At 34.4% G+C, this 14,786-nt stretch overlaps 4 protein-coding genes across 5 annotated transcripts; 2 read left to right on the forward strand and 2 right to left on the reverse strand.

Annotated features, from left to right (window-relative positions):
• The first annotated feature begins 14 nt into the window (after positions 1-14).
• Rpl35a (ribosomal protein L35A) lies at positions 15-1,559 on the forward strand. Of its 2 annotated transcripts, none has more exons than XM_071791328.1 (4): positions 15-152; positions 658-894; positions 1,127-1,285; positions 1,481-1,559. In XM_071791328.1, the coding sequence occupies exons 2-4, from the start codon at positions 661-663 to the stop codon at positions 1,502-1,504; spliced, it is 417 nt and encodes a 138-aa protein (XP_071647429.1). In that variant the 5' UTR covers positions 15-152; positions 658-660; the 3' UTR covers positions 1,505-1,559. The 2 variants fall into 2 exon arrangements, with proteins under 2 accessions (XP_071647429.1, XP_071647428.1); XM_071791327.1 differs by having other exon boundaries at positions 75-204.
• Positions 1,560-1,853: 294 nt separating this feature from the next.
• Positions 1,854-5,133, forward strand: LOC139820793 (SPRY domain-containing protein 7). The gene is made up of 4 exons (XM_071791324.1): positions 1,854-2,427; positions 2,836-3,119; positions 3,199-3,304; positions 3,391-5,133. Exons 1-4 carry the CDS (start codon positions 2,325-2,327, stop codon positions 3,486-3,488), a joined length of 591 nt encoding a protein of 196 aa, XP_071647425.1. The 5' UTR covers positions 1,854-2,324; the 3' UTR covers positions 3,489-5,133.
• Positions 3,800-11,574, reverse strand: Hs6st (heparan sulfate 6-O-sulfotransferase). The gene is made up of 4 exons (XM_071791313.1): positions 10,718-11,574; positions 9,212-9,615; positions 8,595-8,774; positions 3,800-7,533 (listed from the first exon to the last, which is right to left on the reverse strand). Exons 1-4 carry the CDS (start codon positions 11,232-11,234, stop codon positions 7,216-7,218), a joined length of 1,419 nt encoding a protein of 472 aa, XP_071647414.1. The 5' UTR covers positions 11,235-11,574; the 3' UTR covers positions 3,800-7,215.
• A 906-nt stretch (positions 11,575-12,480) lies between these two features.
• Positions 12,481-14,673, reverse strand: LOC139820792 (spermatogenesis-defective protein 39 homolog). The gene is made up of 9 exons (XM_071791323.1): positions 14,427-14,673; positions 14,220-14,358; positions 13,923-14,128; positions 13,692-13,828; positions 13,585-13,612; positions 13,375-13,519; positions 13,063-13,307; positions 12,817-12,993; positions 12,481-12,735 (listed from the first exon to the last, which is right to left on the reverse strand). Exons 1-9 carry the CDS (start codon positions 14,496-14,498, stop codon positions 12,610-12,612), a joined length of 1,275 nt encoding a protein of 424 aa, XP_071647424.1. The 5' UTR covers positions 14,499-14,673; the 3' UTR covers positions 12,481-12,609.
• Positions 14,674-14,786: the final 113 nt, after the last annotated feature.

Raw genomic sequence — 14,786 nt, forward strand, 5'->3', positions numbered from 1 at the left:
AAGGCCGGGATCCGAGATGGCCTCTCTCAGGTTTCTCTCTGACCCGGGTGACGTTTCCGAACGCAGCCCTGCAGGTTCTGCCCGCAACAGAGGGACGCAGGGACGTGAGATCACTGACGTCTTCTGTTTCTCTTAGTTCATGGTGGTGTCCGGTACGTTTTGCGGTGACGAATTCCCATATTTAATAATAAAAACTTAATAAATGTAATTGAATTTTCGCATAAATAACAAGAGCACGTTGTATAATGTTGTGTCAAGCTACTTTACGACTATTCGCTTCGTTATATTTTACTTAATTATCAACGATTTCAGCGGATTCTCGCAATCCGCCTCGTCTCTCATGTGGCGTTTAGCGTTCGCTACGTGACAATGAAACATGTGCACGATACAGTAAATCGTATATACACGTTCTTTATTCATTGCGTTAAAATAAGAATACCTAGTTGTATACGTGTAGCAAAATTTCGCAAAATTTTCAACTATTGATGTTTGTCTCACTATTTCTGCCGTACATAACCTCAAAGTGCTTCGTTAAGTGACTTGACGTCATATGTGTGAACCGCGAACAGTTATTTTTCTCATTCTCTCCCTATTTCATCCCCTTTTTTGAATGCTTCATGCGTCGTTGATGCTTTCATTGTGCCGTTGTGTTATTAGAAAATGACGAGCAAAGCGAAAGCGCCCAAGACGAAAGAAGGCGCTCCGGAGGAAACGCCGCTGAGAAAGAGGCCCTTCAAGAGACACGGGCGTCTGTACGCGAAGGCAATTTTCACCGGTTACAAACGTGGATTGCGCAATCAACACGAGCATACTGCTCTGCTTAAAATCGAAGGAGCTGGCACAAAGAAGGACTCAGATTTCTACGTAGGAAAGCGATGCGTCTATGTATATAAAGTAAGGCTTGTTTGGTACAGATTGCCTAAGAAGGAAAAACAAATCGAGTTTATTTAGCTGACAAACATGTAAAAGATCTATGGAATTGTATCGCCAAAACTTCTTTGTTTTATTCTGATACCTTTATGAAATTTACAATAGGACTATCAGCTTATCATTGATTTAAATATGCAGTTATTTGCTGAGATCATTCATAATCGATAAGTAACTCGCATATATGAAATTGTTCTAGGCTAAGAACAAGACGCCAGTACCCGGAAAGACTACGAAGAAAACAAAAGTTAGGGCCATCTGGGGCAAAGTCACTCGTCCCCATGGTGCGAGTGGGTCGGTGCGTGCTAAGTTTAAGAGGAATCTACCGGCCAAGGCTATGGGCCATCGCATCAGAATTGTAAGAAATTTACGTCGCGATTTTATGTAGATATTTGTTTCATTGAATTTACGCTCAATTACGAACTACCTGTCAAGCTTGACTATACAATTTTCTATGCGTTCTGTTCTGTAAATATACATATACATTATACTAAAAAATCTTAATCATACATATGTGAATACACAGTTTCATTCAGATTGTTTTATGTTACAGATGCTGTATCCCAGTCGGATATAAACTTGTCTTGTATAATATAAACAAATAAATATACCATTTTGGTACTAAAATCTAACTGTTTTATGGATATAAAATATATCGTTAATTGAAAAATTATCCCATTCATCTTAACAATGGTGTTGGATCTGTGAAATGTGGATCCAACTGCTAAATTAGGACTGAACAAACTTCACTAAATATTTTTCTTATGAGAACTATGCTATTTTGGTTCAAACTTTTTAAATGAATAAGAGGTAAAAATGAATAGTTTAGTGAAATTCGTTAGTTTTTTGTTTTTTATAATCGCTCGTTAAGTATGTGTGCGTGCGCATTATCTTAATTAGTTTATCGCCATTTATGTTACGGAACCTAACCTAACCTGACCAAATCTGATCTAACCTCAAAACGCGCATTGCCTCAAGCCGAGGAGCTTCGGGACGTCTTGAAAAAAGCATTTTCGCTGCAAAAAAGCAAAGAAGGGTTGCAGAACAATGAAAAATCACGCGACAAAAGCCCGCCGAGATCATTCACGCTGATTATGATCTCTCGGAGAGGAAGCCATTTTCATGCGGCCTATGCGTAGGTTTGAATAGAGTCTCGGATTTGCGTCAGTCGTGGTACTTGACTGTTTACAGATGGATTTCGTGCATCTCGGCGTATAACAGAAAAATTGTATCGTCCCAAAAAGGAATAGGCAGGAAAAAGGAAACAGGAGGAGGGAAGGAAGAAAAGTTTCTCCAGTTCTCTCACGGCTCACGATGTTGTATTCGCTACGTTTCTAAACGAATCTGTATTTATCTCTTAAACGTCAGCAAACGTGAAACCCCGACGATCGCGAACAATGTTCTGCTGTCTGAGAAACTGCTTCGACGGCCTTGGCTTTGCCGCAACTCAAATACCGAAACGGGAACGACACCCCATCGCTTTAGACACGACTCACATGGGTAACTGTCACCAGTGTCACCGTGCGCGATAAGCAATTAAGCATCGAGATTTGTCCTTTTCGAAATAATCTCTGTAAAGTCTTTCAAATAATTTCTGCAATTAAAGGTTTTGCTGTTTCTATAAAGCCACTATATTTATATTCCGATGTTCAACAATCGGTTTCTGAATACATGTTAGATATTATGTTAAAGATAGAAGTTGATAAGTACATTACAACAGTAACATTCTATGACGACAATCGCTCCAGAAGTTGTCTATATGACGTCTGATAAAATAGCATGTCTTTTAGACACTTGTCTCTAAATCTACTTGTGAATCTGAAATATTTTTTACATAATTTATTCAATTTGTACAAAGATGTTTTGACAGAAAAATGTAATTTGCAATTCCGGCACTGTTTTATACAGGAAGTGAGGTGGTGATAGTGAAAAATGGTCTAAGAATATGTGGAAGCGGTGGTGCCTTGGCAAACGCCCCTCTTGTTCAAAGTAAAAGTTATTTTGAAGTGAAGATACAGCAGAGCGGTATATGGGGCATTGGACTAGCCAAGAGAGACACAGATCTCAATGTCGCAGTAGGAGGAAAGGACTCGGAAAGCTGGGCATTCAATTCCGATGGTATCATAAGGCACAACGAACAAGAACGTCACAAGTTAATCTTTCAAAATCCTATACAGGAAGGGGATGTCATTGTATGTATAATATGCTGTTTTTTTTGTTTTTTTAAGATTTTTATTGCAATCTTGTTTGAATAATCTAAAATCTTTTCAGGGAGTATCCTACGATCATATAGAGTTGAATTTTTATTTGAACGGAGAATCTATGAATGCTCGAATTTTTTTAGGTGTAAAGGGACTGATTTATCCAGTGTTATACGGTGTTTATTGTTCTAGTGAATAATAAGTAACGTGTCATGTGTGACAATCGACTTTTACGTATAATCTGTATTGTTTTAACTTTCAGTGGATGATGGAGCCATCCTGGACTTAATTCCAGAAAACTTTATCCATACACCGCCAGCGGGTTTCGAGAAAATAATGCTGGAACAATCGTTGCTCTAGCAAAGTGATATGAACAAAAGCAAAATGCTCATTGTATTGTCAAAATTGACATTCCTCGTCCACTTCGAGTTTCGTTAAACATTGAGCCAAGTTAAACGTTAAGTTAAGAATTAATGATACAAACAGGGAGCTATGACAGTATAGTATTAAAAAACAGTGTCATAAACGTTTGTCACAACAGTTACAGTTATGATAATATATTTAATCGAAAAGCGTGGAATAAACGACACCTAATGATGTGAGAATCTATTTTTCGATCTATTCTCTACAGAACGAAGATTCGTAAAATAAGTAGATTTTACATAACTAACTGAAAGAGAATTCTTTAGATTTATTAAAATTAAAAGGTTTACAACGTTAATCGTTCGAATGAGTTAGATTTAGTTCTATTCCAATCCGATGTCTATCTTACAATAACTATACATACCTTTGTTTGTATAATTGTATAATAATAGATGTAATCATAAATATGTGTGTACAATTTGTGTAATATATAATATATATATGTATATGTTTGTATATGTACGCATAATGATTGTATACATAATGATTTATTGAATCTTAAGTGACTAATGGTATGGTATATACACTGGCTTAAATAAGGTACCGACGGCTTTAGGCCTATTGTTCGCTTTATTAGGCTAGTGTCATGGCATCTCGTTAGCTATCTCTTTTCATAGTTCCTTTCTCTCGCTACAAGTATTGTATTAAACATTAAAGCTAATGTTTCAACCTTCCTAACATATCGAAAACTTGCGTCTCTTTTTACACATCATCAGTCGTACAAACGTTTGAACGATTCAATTGTTGTGTACACAAATAAATAGATTTTTTCAAATACATGTGTACTGAGATCATGCATATACGTCCAACTTACAAAATTCTAAAACGCAAAATTCTGCATTCTAAAATGAGCCGCACGCTATATAATCAAATAGGTATTTCCAATAGATCGTTTCCTTTATCTGATATTAAGAATCGATCACAGTCAGATAAACGCCCTCAATTATGATATGAAAATGATAACTAAATGGACAAACGTTAAAATAACTATTGGCGCTTATCGTTGATATAATGAGCTTTTTTTTATCTAACGATGTATACATATAAAAAGTTTCTTACAATTGTTTGTGCTGCAAGCTTTCTCAATACTTGCTGAAACATATCAAATCTTTGGTCCTTAATATTAGTTCTAAACAATTATTAATATCAATAATGTCACACGCTTAACATTATGTACTTATGCTATATATATATAGAGGTCATTCGATTGAAACAATGTAATTTTTAAATTATAATATATTATTTGCCATAATATTGAAGTCTCTATTCTTATATTGAATGTAACATAACTATTTATTTTTAGCGGTTAATTTCTTTTAAATAGAGGATTTTTATGGCACTCAGTTTCCTAGATAACTTACTAGATACATATGTATTGTATTCATTCGAAAGACCATCATTACATCTCCTCAAGAGAGCCTTTGTGATCTATTATTAACTAATTATTAGCTACATAACTCTAACAGCTGTATTATATTTATTTTATGACTGGATGATATGAAATATTTATAATGGTAACCCATCGCAGTCGCCTTATTGCACTTTCATTGCATATAGAGTTTCAGTACTTAATCATGTTAAAGTAGCATGACTAATTTTAATATATAAATAATGATCATCTAATGCATTATACTGTCGTTTAATTAAACTATGTAGGCCTGCGATAAAACGATTTAAATAATTTTATGAAATATATGTAAGAACTTCTCCGATATATATAATATATGATGTAATCATCTGAATGTTGAACACTTTTTAGAGCAAAGTAATATTATAATTAATGAACAGTGTAGCATTCTACATTATACAAATTAACTGAATGTAGGGCCGTTAACGATCACTCTCGAGCAATGTGCAAAGCAACGATCGAAAATGGATATATTCTTTTTTCCATTTTCAGATATTTCCATCGGAAACATACGTATACATCGATTAACATATGGTTTACCATAGTTAGCATATTTCGTCACTTGAACAATACAAAACTTTTCCATAAAGCTAATGTGAACTTGTTTCAATTATGTTGCAAATAATTTGATTAAAAAATATATACTTTCAGATATATTTACAAAAGTATAATTCGATAGCTACGTATCTTTAGTTACAAAAACGTGCCAATGATATAAAAAATCGTATATGCCTAAAATATATCAAACATTGGAAAATTGTTATTGCCCCTGTTACTTGATTATTTTTAGAAATGATAATGTTTAAATCATAAATTGCGATCTCGCGTCCTCTTTATCTTTTAACCAAAACATGATTGCTTTAGTAATATAGATAGAATATTTGTGCAATAATTAGCAGTGTTTGTTGTATATGTTTGTATCTGGATCAATACATCGTAAATTCAATATAACAAATATAAAAAAAATTATTAATATCCCAATTATTTAACATTATGTTCCAAGCTATGATCTTCCTGTAATTTTTTTTTTTTTACAAAATGAGAAGTCTTGTTTTTTATTTGAGCCTAATAATATTATATGTCATGTTTAAGAGTAAATTTTACTTATTATCTTCGATTTAGATTAATTTTATATACAAAAAATGTATCCGAGTTTCTATTAAAGAGATGGAATAGAAATTTTGCATTAAAAATATTTTTAGGAATTCAGAAACAAGATTTTATAAGTAATGATAAAAGATACAATTTATAAATAAAAATATAAAACGACAAAAATTAATGACATTCTCATTTTCGCTAAAATATATTATTTTTCTTATTTTTTTTTTACTGTAAAAAAATTACCTCTTGTATATAATATAGTGAGAGTTAAATTGTAATTATGTAATACATATGAGTTTAATTGTATCAACATTATATTATATAACAGCGTGTTATAACACTGTTTATATGAATTGAAACAGATGGAATAAAAACAAATATCTCTATAGAGCTCATACAAAAAATATATAAATTAATAAACCGGCATAAAGATGTATGTACAAATTAATGTAGGAAAAAACATTTGGCGCATATGGCAATAATTTGCAGATAAGTCATAATTCATAAATGTAAATAATTAGCAACTTCACGACTATCTGTATAATTATAAGCAAAGATATGTTACTTATATACGGAAGAACCTTTATAAAATTTACGAGTATTTCATGATAGACAATTTTTGCGACTATTAAGACTGACTTTCTTTATTCGAGAGATTTTCTTCTATTCCAAGTCAAATTGTCCTATTGTCCTGTGAACTAGAATTCTCTTGTACTGCTGTCTTAATATCCACATTTTTCATGTGACTAAACGACCGAATTAGAAACCGAACGAAAGACAGAGTACGCAACGAGTCTCATTCAGTGTATCCGTCATTAAAATAAAAGTGGATATTGAGAGGAAATCACTGAACAGAGAGAATGCTCGGTCCCAATGATCTTAGAATAGAGGAAATCAATTATTACACAATAATTTTTATGCATTTAACTGTTGTCAGGATACTGTCAGGTTCATCACATTAAGGTTCTTGAACTTCTCTTTGGTCTTATCCAAGTACATTTCTGTGCTTTTGGTAAATTTTACGGAGATAAATGGTGATTTATACATAAAGTGTATTCTGTTTCAAGGGCACTTCCCTAAGACGCTCAGATCCACAGTAATGCTTGGTATCGAATGCCAAGCGTCGAGAGGATTGCTTAATAATGTACTCACACATTATTCGTTATCCGTAGTATCTTCAATAACAGAATCCCAATTAAATTCTGTGGCACTTTGCCTTGATGGCAATTCACCAAGGTGTTGGAATCGTTGTACAAAATGTGGATCACGATCTCTAAGCCGTTTAAATCTTTGAAAAGCGAGATTCTTTGCGAATTCGTAGAGTTCTAGGTCCAGGCTGTTGAGTTTACGTACAGCATCCAATTGTTCTGCGCTGAGAGTTGCCATGGTAGCTCCACTAAGTGTAGCATTATGCTGCTCAAACGCAACCGCAAATCGCATTTTAAACGTTTCCTCGAAAGTGTACTGCCCCACCTGACATGTGAATTAAGTTTATTATTAATATACATATAAAATAAAATATGAGAGATATAATTAATTATCAATTTTGTGATATTTTCATAATTCTATAACTATCACTAGTTTATTTTATATATATTATATTTATAAATATTTTATTAAATATAATTTTAAATATAATAAATAAAATTTATTTTATATTATACATTATATAAATTCTTTTAATACAAGTATTGATTTAAAAACCTATAATAGTATCATTAATAATAGTGACTTGAATATTCTGACATAAATTACTGTATTATTATGCAAGTGAATGTGTCTCGTTATTAAGTCTATGAACAAGAGATCAAGGCTATCAACTTCAACTTGCCGATAATAACAAGTCATAAAATCAAAAAAAGATATCTATGATAGATACGTGATACTACAAAAAAACTTACATGACGTATATAAAAAAAATACATTATCCAAATAAAAAAAGATGCTCCTGAAGCAAACAGCGTCACTTTATTTAAAAATGTTACTTTTTAAGCATAATATGATATTATATAAAATATAATATAGAATTAATTATATAAAGAAGCAAACTTTTCTTAACATTTGTTGAATGTATTTAACATAGAACAGTCATGATAAAAAGCAAGATTTTAAGGACAGCAATGGCTCATAGTTTATGGAATAAGCTTATTGCTCCCAGATGTTATTGGAAGGGGAACTCTCATAAATATTTACGTTAAAACGTCTATTCTTAAGCAGTCAAGCTGCGAACGTGACGTATGAGAATAACAACTTTATATAGCTTACAATATTTGTAAAGAGATCAATATTTATCAGTCTGCTAAATTTGTAGTTGCTAAACTGCTTTCTATATTATTCTGCGTAAGAGCAGCTATATATCTCATATTTTACACTGTAATAATTTTGCGCAATCGACAAAAAGATGTTTTTGCATGACGAACACTGTACGAATGTAGCAAAAAATTATAATAGGCGCGATAAATTTCTAGTAACGGTAATAATGACGATAATGATAAAAATTAATTGCGTGTATATTATTTAAATTTGTCGCATACCTTTTGGTATTCAGTCAGCATGAAGAAAGGCATGAATTGTAAGTTGTGTTTAGCACTGGCCAACATTAAACGGTCTCGATCAGTTTTGCTGAGAGTGGAGTTATAACAGCCAACTATCGATAGATCTGCCAGCATTCTAGTTTGACGGTTTCTCGCCAAATTGTAAGGACATTCCATAAACTGCACAGATATAGCAATCTCATTTATTAGTTTCCTAAACTGTATCAATAGTTCTATTCTTCATCTTTTATCTATTCAAATTAATCTGTTTTCTTTCCTCATGTTGATAACAAGTCACAATGCGTTTATTATAGAAGAGGGCACGGCAAAGTTATCTAACAGGAAGCCGTGTGAAATAAAAACGAGTGCTTTTATGATTAGACGCAATTTTTATCTTAATGTCGTTGTAGATATAAAATGACTTATACTACGTTTACGCGTTACTTCTGTAGTAACTTACGATAATTTACTCCGCGTAAACGAGTGAATTACCGTAAGTTACTAAAGAAGTAACGCTCGCGTAAACGTAGTATTATATTGATAAGCTGTTATAATTCACATTAATAAGAAAAGTCAATATCAGGTCAAAATGAATATAACGCGAGAGAAATTATTACCTCTTCCAAGCTAACGCCTTTCCAATTCGGGCCATCGTAACACTGGGGTATATTTGCTTGAGTACCTCCACACCAGTGACGAGCACCTCTCCATGTAGCACCTCTCTGCACATGCCTGAACTCGGAGAGATATCTCGCAACGGGATCTCTTATGATAGTTACGTAAAAGTAACGGCGTTTAATGCCTTCCCCTTCGATTTTATTGAGCTCCGTGTCTACACAATTCGTCAATTCGGTCCAGTCCGCGTGTAGTCCACACTTCCAGCCGGTGGAATATCGCGAGAATAACCAATTTTCGTTACGATTTGGACGGAAACAGAAGCAACGCTTGCGTCGTCGTTGACATGAACACGGTCTCTGCAACTCTAGATCTCGCACCAGATGTTTACCAAATAGCGTGCCACCTTTAAACAAAATAAGGATTACGTTAGATATATTGCAACAGGTATTTTTTATTTTATTAAAATGAATTCTAATATATAAATTAATAGAAGATATGTTTATGTACATTAATACATTCAGATTGGAATTGAAAATATTTGTCAATCAACAATTTTTATTATATATAGTAATGTCGTGTAATTTTTGATTGACTTTGTAAAAATAAAACCTATAGCAAACATATACTGCGATAAGATGCATTTTAATAAAGGAAATTTTTTGAATACAAAGAGAACAAAGGTGCAGAGGATATGAGTATGCAGCATACCAAATACCTCTGCGTGCTTGAATTATTCTTTCTTTCTAAGATAGGGCCTGGGGGTTTGAACATGCCTGATGAATAATTCAAATATACAATGGCCAAGGGGAAGTGACATTGCTTTATCGCTTTATTTCTACTTAAGTATATACATATAAAGAAATTGTACAAGAAGAGATAATTGAACGTTTCTATTCTTGCAGATTTTATATTTATTTTATATCAATTTTTATGCTAAAATATTATGTAATGTTTAAGCAATAGCAATATGTATATTTTTGGTTCTGAAAAATATACTGTATGTTATAAACATTTTGTAAAAAAGACTAATACACAATTGAAAATCTAAATCTTACTGTAATCTGAATAAGAAATAATTCCTAAATAATTTCTAACAGATCTTATTATAATTCACAAGCAAATAAAGTATGAGAAATAAAAAGTAAGTTATAAAATAGAAAAATCTTTTACTAAACGAGGAATATTTTTTCTCTTCTAATAAAAATTAAAATTTTGCACGTGTTACAATTTCAATGAGACAGTTATATATAATTGGTGTTACTAAATTTTCCAAAACTCCAAGAAATAATAGGCCTGTTTGTGTTATAGCTGAACTTCATACGTACAGTTCATCTTTTCTCTTTTTTTCTTCAACGTGAAAAGAAAAAGAGGAAATATGAACTGTACAAGAAGTTGAGCTAAAATAAAGAGGCCTAATAATAACAATTAGAAAGAGGAAGATTTTCTGTTTCTTATGCCTGCAGACAATAAACACAAGGCGAGAAACACTCTCTTCGTGTACTTGCCTGTCTTTTGTATGTGGAGGAAGACCATGACGTCGTGAGCGTTGATATCAAACTGAAAAGTGTCGTTGGCAAAGACATCGTCGTAGCCCAGACTACCCTGGATGCTCTGCAGCTTGAAGGCGGGATGCACCGAGAGCAGGCCGTTCCTGTCGAGCTCGATGGACACGGAAGACAGCGCGGCGGAGCCGACGGCGGGTGGCCCGGCGGCGACGGACAAGCTCTCGGACAGCCTGATAGACTCCTTGATCTCGCGGTTTGTCAGGGCGCACACGTGATCCGGACAGAAGTAGCCTAGGTAGACGATCCCGGTCAGCGCGAGGAACAGGCATACCCCGACGACGCTACGCAGACGGTTCCTGCGCGGGTGCCGCGACTCCATCCTCGTCGTCGCGAACCTCCCGTCGCATATATTCTCTTCTCCTTCCTCCTCGTCCTCCTGCCCCTCCGACGCGACGAGCACCTCGAGCTCGCTAGTAGAAGCGTCTATCTCCGCATCGGCACCCGCTCGTCTGCCCATTATTATCGCCACCCATGTCTCGCGCTGCTAGGCACTGCTAGGCACACGCAGCTTTACTGCTCACCAGCCCTCGACGTGGGAGTCGTGGGACGACGACACATACCTATGTGACGACGACGCACTACCGCGTACCACCGCTGACCACTGCACACTGACACGATCCGGCTGTAAATACGCTCGCATCGAGCGCGTCAGCCATGACAGAAACAAATAAAAATTCGCTCCAAACCGTCCGACGGAGGATTGACCGGATTGACAAATTTAATCCGCCAAAGGATACAGCCACTATCTGGACGGCATGTAGAGGGGAATGAATAACCAGAAGAAATGTTTACACTTGGATATTGATCGCGTTCTAAAATACATCGGAAAAGAACTGTCGCGCTCGTACATACAAGCTTGAGCAGCAAGCGAATCGGCCAATCACAGTCGAGTATAGTCTCATTGCGCATAATGGCGGCCGAAGAATACGACAGCCAATCAAATTTTGGTCCGGAACATTGCGCCACATTCAAATGTAGCATTAGTCAAGGTCCGTGATGCAAACAAAATTGAAAAATTTGTAAATATAATACGAAAACTCATAAATTAATAAAAATATGTAATACATAATAAATTGATAATAAAAGAACAATTTCTACATTGATTAATAAGTAGTAAAGGAAGATTAAATACGGCGAATAAGGAATTGAAAAACATTATTAATGAGGAAGTATACAGAAATGATTTAACTTGTATTGCAAACTGTAAGAACAATTTTCCTGATACTATCATATATATTTAAAATCGTCTTGAGTTTATCATAAGGTGCTATAATGATAAAACAGCCTTTGCAGCGTCTTTAGGTGAACCTTTCTATAATTTAACATTTAAGATTGGACTTGTATATACCGTGAATACCGTTCTAAAGTTATAGTGATGTCTAATTTATAATACAAAAGAAAGTGTAAGAACGTATTGTGCTTTCTCGCATCTCGGACCAGTTTCTAATTGATCAAAGAAAATGACTACTGCGCATCCTTGGACTTGCTACACCTGTCTTCTTACATCATGAGTGCTACCATTTTAAAATAACTCGCGGCTTTAAAAATCTTATCGTTTATGTTTTTTTCCCCATGTGTCATGACCCTAAATTTACAAGCGGTCATTTTTTGCAACGATTGCGTTCTAAAAAAAAAAGCATTTCCAATATTAATTTTCTAGGAAAAAAAAACAGTATTTTATAAGATATGCAAATTTAAAGAAGTTCTGTGCGAAATTCTTTTATATTTAATATATTTTACAATTGAAAATAGAATAATATATTTAATGCAATTCGAATATATATAATTTTTTACAAATGTAAATTTTACAATTTTTTATAAATGCAATAAGCTTAACTCTTCCACTTAATGTGTGGTAAACGCAAAGCGCTCTCAGCATAAAAATATCCTTCCGATTGAGGCTGCAATTTCGCTTTGTAATCCATCAGTATTGCACGATCCCCTTGTTGCACAAATATCTAGAAATGTGTAAATGCGTAACTCTATGCTATATGATTATTTCCTTAATAACAATTTTTAATAAAAAAATATCTACATACATCAATTACTATTGTATGGCAAGATAGTTTTTTTGCCAATTCCAATCGCTTCTCTAGATTGTCGATGAACTTCAGATACTTTTCGAGAACGGCATGTGGCGCGTTGTATTTATACAATACTTTCAAAATATCCTCTGTATACAACTGCGTTTGTAATTTTGTGTTACCAAGTAATCCCTAAAACATGATTGATACAACATAATCCTGCTGGGATAGGATTAATCCTTACAAAATAAAACACGCTACCTTTGTTAAGAGTAAACGATCGATATCGTCCCACCCACCGCAGGCGGCTTTAACTTGTAAAGCGACTTTCTGATACAGTCTAGGAGAAATGTCATGGTCTCGAGAGAGCACTGTAGGTGACATCGTGACAAAATCTTTCGGCGTATTGCAATGATGTTTGCACGCATAACGCAGAGACTCCAGGACAGAGGAATTCAATGGGAGTTCCTCATCGTTCTTTTTCTGTTTGATCGCCATTTGCCATTCTAACGATTTACGATATAAATAAATATATATTTTTTTACAGTGGCACAAGAGAAATTATAAACTTACCCAGCAACTTAATATAAGACTCCAGAAACGTAGTTTCTTTGCAGTCAGGTAACATGGCAAAAAGTGCCTTGTAACAATTGTGAAGTTTTTGCATTAGCCTATTTGGATCTTTTGTGTTTTTTATAATAATATGCAGGTTCTTCATCTGTAATCAACCATAGCAAATGAAATTTGCGACTTAAATCGCGTGACATCCGCAGTAACACTTACAGCAGCAGTTGAGGAATGGCCCAGCATCCTGTAAAAATATCAAGCATGAAAGAGATACAAAAAATAAATCATTAATTATATACAAATTATATACAAAAATTACATACGTCAAAATATCAGTTATTTCACTTGAATGTAGCCTTATAAACAGATAATGTATATAGACGTTTACTGCATCTGGCCTCTCTGCTAATAGTCTTTGCACTAATGATCGTTTTAAAGTTTTCGTAAGAAATAAAATTATCTGCAATGTTAATCAAACGTCAACAAGATCCATAATTTTCATTAGCTTGACAGCTAATACATTGGATCTTATCTATATATAAGTAAGTTCGTACTATCAAAATAGCATTTCCATCTCCGTTTAAGATAGCAGCGTCTAATAGGGCAGTTTTGCTAGCGAGAGACTTGTATCGTTCTAACGAATACGATTGACCGAGCAATATCTGTCTCAAGGTGATATCTGGCTGGACAACAGCCAGTTCTGGATGTTTAATCTCTGCTTTTGGATGAGCTTTCTCCGGTTTGTCATCTGCGTCTAAAACTACAAGATATTCGAAAAGATTTTACATTTTAAAGTTATATCATTGGATATCGGAAGATTCTCAAGATATATATTTATATTCTTGGCATACTGCGTGAAAGCGTCCTGTCAGATATAATTGAAAGCAGTGGTTTCGTAGTTTGAAAATCAGCGGTAGACTGAAGGCCACTTTCGGAACTCGACGCATTGAGAATTCCTGTCCACAGTTTGTCGCTCCTTAATTGATCCACCTGTAATTTGATTCTCAGATATTTGCCGCCCGTAGAACTCGCTATTTACAATTCGTAGCAATCATAACCTCGCTCTCGAAGCAGAACGACCGCGTCTCGCTGCTGTACCAGAAATCATCCTCGTCTTTTGCGGTATTCATCTCACATTTCGGGATATCTATCTAACTTTGAACTACATTCACTAACCTAGACCTTAATTGACAAGGGACGAAGCAAAATATTTTTCTGACGTTTCTCATGACGCCAATAAAAGACGTCGATAGTTGTTTTCATTCGGATGACATATACCTACGCTAGACCAACCTAACCTAAACTGAATACTCGGTTGGGTTCTCTGTCAAATGTCAATCTTACAGATCCTTTGGAAAAACTATACGAATGTTCGGCTCATAAGAATATAAATTCTTAATTTTCACGCAATACTTCAT

This window comes from Temnothorax longispinosus, chromosome 10 (genome assembly GCF_030848805.1).
Source record: "Temnothorax longispinosus isolate EJ_2023e chromosome 10, Tlon_JGU_v1, whole genome shotgun sequence".
In the NCBI taxonomy this organism is placed as follows: Eukaryota; Metazoa; Arthropoda; class Insecta; order Hymenoptera; family Formicidae; genus Temnothorax; species Temnothorax longispinosus.

Excerpts from the sequence above, each read along its gene's own strand:
- Rpl35a (XM_071791328.1), top strand. The coding sequence starts at position 661 with ATGACGAGCAAAGCGAAAGCGCCCAAGACGAAAGAAGGCGCTCCGGAG. Across the intron at positions 895-1,126 it reads GATGCGTCTATGTATATAAA|GCTAAGAACAAGACGCCAGT; the intron begins GTAAGGCTTGTT and ends AAATTGTTCTAG. Across the intron at positions 1,286-1,480 it reads TGGGCCATCGCATCAGAATT|ATGCTGTATCCCAGTCGGAT; the intron begins GTAAGAAATTTA and ends TTTATGTTACAG.
- LOC139820793 (XM_071791324.1), top strand. The coding sequence starts at position 2,325 with ATGTTCTGCTGTCTGAGAAACTGCTTCGACGGCCTTGGCTTTGCCGCA. Across the intron at positions 2,428-2,835 it reads TTTAGACACGACTCACATGG|GAAGTGAGGTGGTGATAGTG; the intron begins GTAACTGTCACC and ends TGTTTTATACAG. Across the intron at positions 3,120-3,198 it reads TACAGGAAGGGGATGTCATT|GGAGTATCCTACGATCATAT; the intron begins GTATGTATAATA and ends AAATCTTTTCAG.
- Hs6st (XM_071791313.1), bottom strand. The coding sequence starts at position 11,234 with ATGGGCAGACGAGCGGGTGCCGATGCGGAGATAGACGCTTCTACTAGC. Across the intron at positions 9,616-10,717 it reads CCTCCACATACAAAAGACAG|GTGGCACGCTATTTGGTAAA; the intron begins GCAAGTACACGA and ends TTTTGTTTAAAG. Across the intron at positions 7,534-8,594 it reads TGCTGACTGAATACCAAAAG|GTGGGGCAGTACACTTTCGA; the intron begins GTATGCGACAAA and ends TTCACATGTCAG.
- LOC139820792 (XM_071791323.1), bottom strand. The coding sequence starts at position 14,498 with ATGAATACCGCAAAAGACGAGGATGATTTCTGGTACAGCAGCGAGACG. Across the intron at positions 13,829-13,922 it reads ATGGAAATGCTATTTTGATA|ATAATTTTATTTCTTACGAA; the intron begins GTACGAACTTAC and ends TTAACATTGCAG. Across the intron at positions 13,520-13,584 it reads GCCATTCCTCAACTGCTGCT|ATGAAGAACCTGCATATTAT; the intron begins GTAAGTGTTACT and ends GGTTGATTACAG.